General features: G+C 43.3%; 1 protein-coding gene and 1 long non-coding RNA gene across 11 annotated transcripts in view; one reads left to right on the top strand and one right to left on the bottom strand.

The window, feature by feature from the left end:
- LOC118453016 overlaps positions 1-8,578 on the bottom strand; it is a 13,326-nt gene that overhangs the window by 1,504 nt on the left and 3,244 nt on the right. Inside the window, exons 1-4 of one of the 3 annotated variants that reach the window (XR_004842906.1) lie at positions 6,266-6,351; positions 3,381-5,730; positions 3,086-3,091; positions 291-1,355 (exon numbers count right to left, since the gene is read on the bottom strand). This is a non-coding gene — a long non-coding RNA (uncharacterized LOC118453016). Of the gene's footprint in view, positions 1-290; positions 1,356-3,085; positions 3,092-3,380; positions 5,731-6,265; positions 6,377-8,578 lie in introns of those variants that run through there. The other 2 variants (XR_004842907.1, XR_004842905.1) reach the window with 2 other exon arrangements.
- DHRS7B (dehydrogenase/reductase 7B) overlaps positions 1,886-8,578 on the top strand; it is a 10,402-nt gene continuing 3,709 nt past the window's right edge. The window contains exons 1-4 of one of the 8 annotated variants that reach the window (XM_035901363.1): positions 1,886-2,865; positions 3,211-3,288; positions 6,142-6,317; positions 7,956-8,071. In XM_035901363.1, coding sequence (XP_035757256.1) covers positions 6,167-6,317; positions 7,956-8,071 — 267 coding nt within the window. In that variant the 5' untranslated portion in view covers positions 1,886-2,865; positions 3,211-3,288; positions 6,142-6,166. The other 7 variants (XM_035901365.1, XM_035901361.1, XM_035901362.1 and 4 more) reach the window with 7 other exon arrangements.

Here is an 8,578-nt window from a genome sequence, read left to right as displayed (position 1 = left end):
GAGGTGCGGGTGCGGTGCTGAGAGAGAGCAAAGTCCGGGAAGTGCGGGCGGTTAAGAGAAGGGGCCCCGGGTCTGCGTGCAGGGGAAGGCGGGGCTCTCCAGTGCTCGGTTCATCCTTGGTGCAGCTATTAAATACGTCTTTATATATGAATCAGGGTGGGGGGAGAGATGAAGCCAACTCTCATTTTCTCACTACGTTTTCGGTGACTCTTGATTGGGGAAATGTCTGCAAAATACTTTCTCTGGCACAGCAAGTGTTTTCATTTTCTAATCGCGCCCTTTTGATTTACCTTTCTTTGTGTCCCAAGCACCAGTAAGAGGATTTTCATGCGGGAGGGTTGGAAATGAAGCTTGAAACTGAATGAAAGTGGCAGGAAAATTTATGAGAAGATTTCTCAAGTCCAGTCTGGTTTTTTGGGTGCTGGAAACATATTTTTTCCCCTCTTCCTGTACCACGGGGTGAAGTGGTTGTTCTGCGTGACAGTTACGTAAAAACACAAGCGGGTTGCCCTTGAACGACTGCTGAAATACCACAGATGGTTTTCCTAGGCATTGCTTCAAGTACCGCTTGTTCAAATCGTGCTAGAAAAAGTTAATTCAGAATATTACGGCAGATACTTACCTACCCCTCAGCAACCTCCCACACTTGTTGGTTGTTGGCAGCTGCTTGCAGTGAAGCCTGGCGCTTCTGCAGCACTCTTCATAATACCAGTCGCCGTTGCTTCTTTTGAGAATTCCAGCTGGGTTACTGTGTGCCTTCTCCTGAACCCCTTCTCCGTTTGAAATGGTGGTATTGTAGTGAGCAGCTCTGTCCAGTTCCCTCTTGGGAGTTTTACCGGTTTCTGATGACCCCAGTGTATTTTTTTGACGTTATTTTCTGCTCATAAAGCTTGGAGTGGAAGCTGATTACGTAAGTGCAGACTGGCATTTCAGTAATTCGATTGTTGGAATCAATGTAGTCACAGTTTTTTCTCATTGGGTTTTGAATGAGTTTTTTAAAGTTTAATTTACCATTTATGGGGATCTTGTGCATCAAAGAAATTGTCAGCAGATTTCCCATTGGCTTATATTAAACCATTGATTTAACAGACAATGCTATATGACTTTTTTTTTTTTTTTTTCCTGGCTTAGATGTCTGGAAGTTTGATTTCAGTTTCTTTCCAAAGCAGTTGGGTCAGTAAAACTGTTCAGCTGATACCAAGTCATGCTCACGTTTCTCCTTGTGGCTTATGAGGGATTTAGTGAATTTGGTCTGCTGGAGGGAATGCCCGTTCCCCTAGAAAATACCAGTTTGACGCAGAATGTGATGAGAAACTTATTTGTCTGTTCGGTTGTGCTTAAAGTTCTCAAGAATCCTAAGGAAAGACAGAAAAAAGTCCTTTTTGTTTGAATTAGCATGGTACCCATTTTGGAGTGTGCACTATAAAATCATCGTATGCCTCAGAACTAATTACAGTAATAGAGAATTGCGACTCATTTATTTATTCATTTATTTTAGTATTTATCTTTACGGATGCTCTGGATTCAATACTAGAAATTATATATTTAGTACTAGAAATAATCGGAGGGGTTTTGAATTTACCTCTGTCTTTTTGATCTGGGGGTTAAATTACCCCCACCTTTCAAAGGTCACAGACCATATTCCCGAGGTTTGTTTTTAGAGGCAGTTCTTGGCTGTGCTAGCATTGGACAGAGCGCCTTGGCTTGGACTGCTGCCATTTCCAAATTTAACTCAGGTCTGTCCTGTTAAAAGTCCAGAGGGAGACACCGGCAGAGTCACTGGCAAGTGAGTTCTTTTCAAAGGTAGGATATTGTGCTTTCTTCAGACTAAGGGCGGTAGCTAATCAAGCGGTGCTTCTGGACAAGGGCTTCCTTAGGAAAAAAAAAAAGATATTTTTTTTTTTCCTTTTTTTTATCCCCCCCCCATTTTAAATAACACCTTTTGATTTCTGAAAATAGCCTCCCAGTTGGTGCCATTTGTCATGTAAAGGACAATGTGGTTCTAGGTGGCTGAAGCTAAAGCAGAACAGGCGTTGCTTAGGGAAACTAGCATGGTTTTAGTTTCTTTTAGGGCTTGATCTCATCTTTGCTGCCTTTAGCACACTCTTGACCTTATTAACTAAGATCCTTATTCCTCTGGAAATCATTGTTTTATGGGGTAACATCCAGGTTTGTTCTAAGGGGAAAGCATTTTTTTTTAACTGGATATATGTGATTTATTTTATGGTAAGCCTTTCAAAAAGTTTCCAATCACCTCTATTTTCTTACATTATCGGTGTTCTTATTTCTGCTCTCTAATAACCTGCGTGTTCCAGTCCTGCCTTTTGGGATGGAGAACTGAGAATGACAGGACTTTATCTGCACCAATTATGAGCAGTGGCTTCTCTCCTGCCCATAACCTGGTGTCATAAACATTATTTGTTAAGAATTAATAACAATTGTTTTCAGCATGAATACCCACATTTTCAAACAGAGGTGATAGTGGGGTCTCAGACCTTTGAGCAGGAGGGCTGAGGATATCAAGTTTGTCTCAAATTAGGTGTGGAAACCCATGTGTTCCCCACCCTCCCCCATGTTTCTAATGTGACATGAACGTTACCTGCCCTGGAATGTCTTTAGCTATTTCAAAGTGTTCTCTATCTTAGGTTGGGGTTTATGCTTTTTATCTTCTTCTCCTAGCCTTTGTCTTCCAACTTAGCATTTTTGTTGATGTGAATCAAGCCTTTTTTATCTGTGATCTACATCATTCTCCTTCAGATTGCAGCAAGTAACCCCAATATTGAACAGAATATAACTTCTCCTTCAGGTTGCAGGAATCCTTTCCTTTGGTCTTTCCACCAAACAACCCTGAAAGCTGAAGAGAAGGTAACTGCCACCCCGTTGCGTCAGCAGCCTGGCACTGGGCTCCGTAAGATAGGTATTGTTGAACATACTGCAGTGTGGCTCTGTGGCTTGAGCCATTTCCATGCTCTCTTGTTCCATGGATATTTTATCAATGATTATTTTCAGCATGTTCAATAGGACAAGCTAAAATAAGGACTCATGGGTTTGTGATACAAGCTAGTCTATGAAATCAAAGCAAAACTTGTTGCTGTAGGTCTAAAGTGCTAAAGAAATTCTTCATTCCAAAATAATTTAGTTCAGCTAGGTTGTCTGCTTTCTTAGGTCTGACTGAACTGAGATTTTCTTTGTTCTGGGGCTCTTTTTAAGGGGCCATTTGAGTACCTTCGTTGGAAGAAGGTACTGCAACTGCATGCCCTAACAAAAAAGGATCTACATCTCTGATCGGTGAGTCTCTCTCCCTTTTGCTCCCCATCCTTCATCTCGTCTTTCTCTTCCCCATCCTGTATTTCCCCTCCCCATATATCAGAGGGGGTTACCTGTTGATTCAAACTCTATCCTGGAAGCTGCAGAAGCAAGTTGTTGCTGCTGACGGGGTTTGTGGCTTGCTGCAGCCTTCGGGCAGAGATTGGGTAATTTGCCCAGTTCCTGTATGTAACATGGGGGGGCGGGGAAGAGAAAAGAAAAACATTAAAAGGCTAGGAAAGATTTTTCAAATGAAAAACGATTAAAAGCAGACCTTCTGTGTTTAGAAAGTAGAAGAATAAGTGAAATGATTAAGGAATATGTTCATCAGGCATAACTCGTTCGTATTGATGAGCCGTGGATGCTACCTGACCAAAACACGGTTAGCTTTTAGTTGGTAAGATGGGGGCTCTCTTCCGCCAGCCCCTGTGGCAGAGAGTTCAGTCCTTGCAAACTCAACATTTATTTTTGCCGAAGAATGTGGAAGAACTGTGCTGTAATCAAACACGGCACTCCCTCCCATCTCCCAGTGTGGTTTAGTTAGAAAAGCTGTCAGAAAAACCTCATCTTCCCAGTTACCTTTTAATCTGCTTTACACTGCTCGTCTGCATTTTAATGAAATCAGAAGCAAAGGTGGTCAGGGCCAGATTTTTAAAATGCCTGAGCTTCAACCTGGGCTCATGAAGGAAGTGCCACACCACCTGTCAGCTCCCACTTTGGAAATAACAAAAGGTCCTAAATGGGAGCTGAACATTTTTGATTCCAGAAAGTCCTGTAAGCCACGCTGCTCAGTGTCAGCACAGCAGCTGTTGTCCCTGCCCACATCTTGTCTTCTGAACCTTGAGGGACCTTTGAGAGCAAAATAAAAAGGACAATGTAAAGAGGGCAGCTGCTTTAAATGACAAGCTGAACATGAACCAGTAAGGAGAACCTCCTGATTATCCAGCCTAAAGGTGGCCTTGTGTCTAAACAGCTCTTTCCCAGGAATTATTTCAGGGGCAATACACACTCTTACGTTAAATCAGCTCTACCAGTCCTCTGCTGTAAATCAGTACAAAATATACGCTCTTTATGCGCACTCAGCACAAAGAGGTGGAAAAATAAGACACTGGTCTGAGCAGCTGGGTGCTGTGCTCATGCACTGCTTTGCAACAGAATGAGTTTAATCCTCCTTTTGGGTTCCTGACTTCCCACTTTGGGCACACTCCCTACGCCCGGGGGAGCTTGTGGCCTGGATGTCTAGCTGCATTATGTACAGCGTATTACACAGTGAAGTACTTTGTCGATACATGAGTTAGCTCATGAATGGGAAGCTCCACAGTACCTTGAGAAGAGCTGTGTACTAACTTGGCTTTATTTTTAGGCCTTGTCAAGCTTATTTAGAGCTAGCTCAGCTGTCTTTATGTGTATTTTATTGTGTTCTAGCTATAACTCCAGAAATACTTATTTTATACAGTTCACTACTGGTTCAGCAAGCTAGTCTGTTCACTGACCAGCTACGTGAGGAAATCTGTCCAAGTCCCTGCTGGAAATCTGGAAGAGCCTGACATTTTCCACTTCAGCTGTGTTCCACGGCGTGCAGAGCCTCTGTCACCCCTTTAGCTCCATACAAGCTCAGTCCTACTTAATGTCACTGACTTCTGGCTTAGCATTATTAGTTACCTCTTGTTTTCTGCTACTTGTGCTGTCCTTTTGTTTGAAGCAGTTGTGTGCCTGGACCTTTCCGATATCTTCCTGGTAAAGGCCTATCTCACAGGTCAAACTGCAAGAGTTCAAACTCTTATCTGCACAACAAGGAAGATGTACTAATATTTGGGTTTGACTTTGTGTGTGCCCTAAAAGTTGTACAGATTCCAGGAAGGGGTTGTAACTAACTGTACTGTGACATCAAGCATAAAAGCTTAGGGGTATATACAGTGGGAAAATCAGTGACCTTTTTTACAGCAGAAGTATCACTTACTCCTTGGACATGTAGTAAGCTGTAACATAAACTACTCCCCTGAAGGGAATGGTTTAAGCAAGGAGATCAGAGCTGTGCATTGGTATCAGAATCCAATTCCAGGATGAGCTAGGTCTCGTAGATACCTTTAGCTCGGGTTTCATTCCAGTATATTAGAACACAGGTTCATGCTGTTAAACTGCACAATTAACGTTGGCTTAAAAGTAAAGAACATGGATGTAGACTTTAGCCTACTAGACTGGACATGTGGTTCATTTAAATCTGATAACTTGTCTCTCCTGACGGGTGGTGAAAGACACTGGAGATGGAAGCAGAGATTTCAGTGCATTAAGCAAATAATGTGCTCAGAGAGAAAACTTACTCTGCCTCTCCAGAAGATAGACTGGCTTCTATCCATGTGGGATAACACACAGTAACTGGTCTCTGGCATGTAGATACTGTGGTACTGGCTGTTCTAGAGAAATCTTAAGAGGTTTTATTACAGTCAGAAGAATGCAGAGTCGTAGCCCAGCCCTGAGGAGCTTCCACTCTAAATACACTTTGTATAAGAGAGTGAGCCTAAAGCAAAATGGAAAAGCATGTGGGAACAGCATCTTTGAACCCAAGTTTGTTACAGGCCAGCTGAAAAGATTTAACACCAAGTGTCCTGCTGGGATGTTCCGATTAGCACTTAAATGCTTGAAGTTGGCTATTGATGTGAACTTCTGAAAGTCTAAATGAGGGGATGAGGAATTCTGTGGAAGATACCTCCGTATGGGATTTGGTGCATTGGTGGGCTAAGGCAGGGTTAACAAAAAGGATTTCCCTAGTTTTCAAGTCTCTGCTAATTTTCTTGATGGTGAAATGTTCTCTTCCCTTTCATCTTGTGCCTCTAGGAAAACCATTCAGAAAGGAAAACTCATGGATCTCACAAGCACAGTCATCATCCCGCTGCTTTTTGGCAGCTTGGGGATCTTTGGCCTTTTCCGGCTATTGCAGTGGATGCGGATGCGAGCTTACCTCCAGGGAGCAGTGGTTGTGATCACAGGGGCTACCTCTGGCCTGGGAAAAGGTAGGTACCGAAAAAAGGGCACCAGAGGCAGGACAGGCAGAGGGTGGCGGGAGAGGCACCTATTGGAATAAAGCAGTAATGAGCAGGAAGTTCCTACTGCTCTGACTTTTGGGAGACATAGCTTGCACAGCGCTATCAGTTATAACTATAGCCAGCGCAAACTGCGATGCAAGAAAGTATCAAAATTTGTTGAGGAAAATTTTAATCATGCTGTATAAACTGGAGCTCATCAAAGCAAGGAACAAGTTATGCTGTTCTTGCACTGTCAGGGGTCTTTTCTCTAAATCCTGAAAAATCCAGGAAGTCACACTGTTTCTCCAAAACATCCCAGAATGCATTCATGTTTGTTTGATTTCCAGACACCCTGCTATACTTTCTCCCTGCCCCTCTCCCTCAAGTTAAGGTACCTCTTCTCCTGGGGTACAAATCCATCCATTCTAAATTTAAACTCTTGGCAATATTAACACCAGCGAGTATTTTTTTTTGCTAAATAAAAACACGGTATTTTTTTTCCAAATAAAATTTATTCTTTGAGGGGATACGTTCTCTAATTCTGCTTTCTGTACTTGCTTTAAAAGCTTCTTGAAGAGAAGACAAGGTGCTCTGTGCTGTTGAGGCCTTTCATTAGGATGAGTACATTTATAGAACAAATAGAGCTTAAATTGACACTGGCTTCGCGTGTGAGTTTGTCCTTAAGGATAGAGGTGTTCAGTAACTGAATGGCCAAAGGAGATGAAATGGTCCTCCCTGACTGTCAGAACCAAAGAGCTGGGAGTGGCAAAGAATTTGTATTTCGCATCAAGAAGAGATAGAACTCGTAACTCAGGAGAGACCTTCCAGCTGCGATAGGCTGGGCAGGTGAAGCGCTGTGTGTTGTTGGGTGTACAGATTTCCACCACTGTACAGTGAAGTCTCCCGCCTTACTGACTCATTGGCAAGATCCTATACTATTCCCCTCAACTCCCAGTTATTCCTATACTAGACCACCTCTAATCACTGTGTGTTCTTTAACGCCCTTCGTTACCACCCACTGTAATCTCTTGCACAAATAAGCAATTTGTCTCCCCGGATGACAGAGAGGTGGGGTAGAAGAACATGTGATTGCCTCAGCGGCTGGTAGCACTGAGAGGAGGACGATAGCCTGGCATCCATTCTTCTGCCTTTTCTTGATGAAGAGGATCACCTTGATGAAGCCATTAGCTCCAAGGCTTCCAAAACCTTTGGAGGTGTTCACTAAAACTGGAACTCCTAAGACCAGGCCCCGCTGCATTAGATGACATACACAAGGTAACTGTAGTCCCTCTTAAGAAAGGCACAGTCAAAAATTACGAGGCACGGGCAAACCCGACCTGCTGATGGGGGAGGATGCATTAACAGCCCAATAACTGCATAACCAGCACAGTAACTGTGAACACACCAGCTGCCTCACCACTCCCACAGGTCTGTCCAAGTCACAGGAAAATGGCACCTTGCTGTGACTTCACTGTAAATCAGCCTATCACTCAGGAGTAACAAAGCCAACTTAGACCCTCACCAGCTATAAGAAGTTTTAGCCCATCACCCAGGTATGATGTGGAGCTGCTGTTTGTTTCTGGCATTCAAATGTCTACTTTTCTCTCTTCCTCGCTTTCTCCAAAGAATGTGCAAAAGCCTTCCATGCAGCTGGCTCCCAGCTGGTGCTCTGTGGCAGAGACAGCGAGAAACTCAAAGACCTGGTACAGCAGCTTTCTACCATGACCAATCACCGAAAGAACGTAAGTGTGGGAGGAGAGGCTTGTTCTCTCGCGTGGCTGGGATTTCTGTTCTTGTTATGATAGAAGTTACAGAATTGCTTGTGGGTTGTTCTGTTGAGCAATAGGAAAAATGCAACTCTGTGGCTAGGGATAGATATTGCTGTAGGAAGGCACTGAGCTGACACGTCCTATCTTGTAAAAGCCCTACAAAAATAAGCCAGCTGAAAGACTCCTTGCCTCGTAATGGAAGTGAAAGCATGTGAGTGCAGAGTGCCCAGACCCCTTGCATCTCTGTGTCATATACTGAATCTGGAAACGTGACTTTCCTTCTGTTGGCTTTTATTTTTGATGTTGAGTTCTGCTGACAGTGGCTAAGAAAGGTATTGCTGGGTTCTGTAGGAGACACATAGACTGAGTTTTCTACTTTTTTTGATGCGTTTTCTTTAATAAGACAATAGGAAACCTTAGTACTTGAGGAAGATCTCACTTGCCCCTTTCCTAGGCTCTGGTATAAGGCACAGGAGCAGA

This window comes from Egretta garzetta, unplaced genomic scaffold (assembly GCF_000687185.1).
Source record: "Egretta garzetta isolate BGI_Z169 unplaced genomic scaffold, ASM68718v1 scaffold299, whole genome shotgun sequence".
NCBI classification, from domain to species: Eukaryota; Metazoa; Chordata; class Aves; order Pelecaniformes; family Ardeidae; genus Egretta; species Egretta garzetta.
Note: the sequence above shows the minus strand (reverse complement) of the source record. Positions and strands in the feature narration are given on the sequence as shown.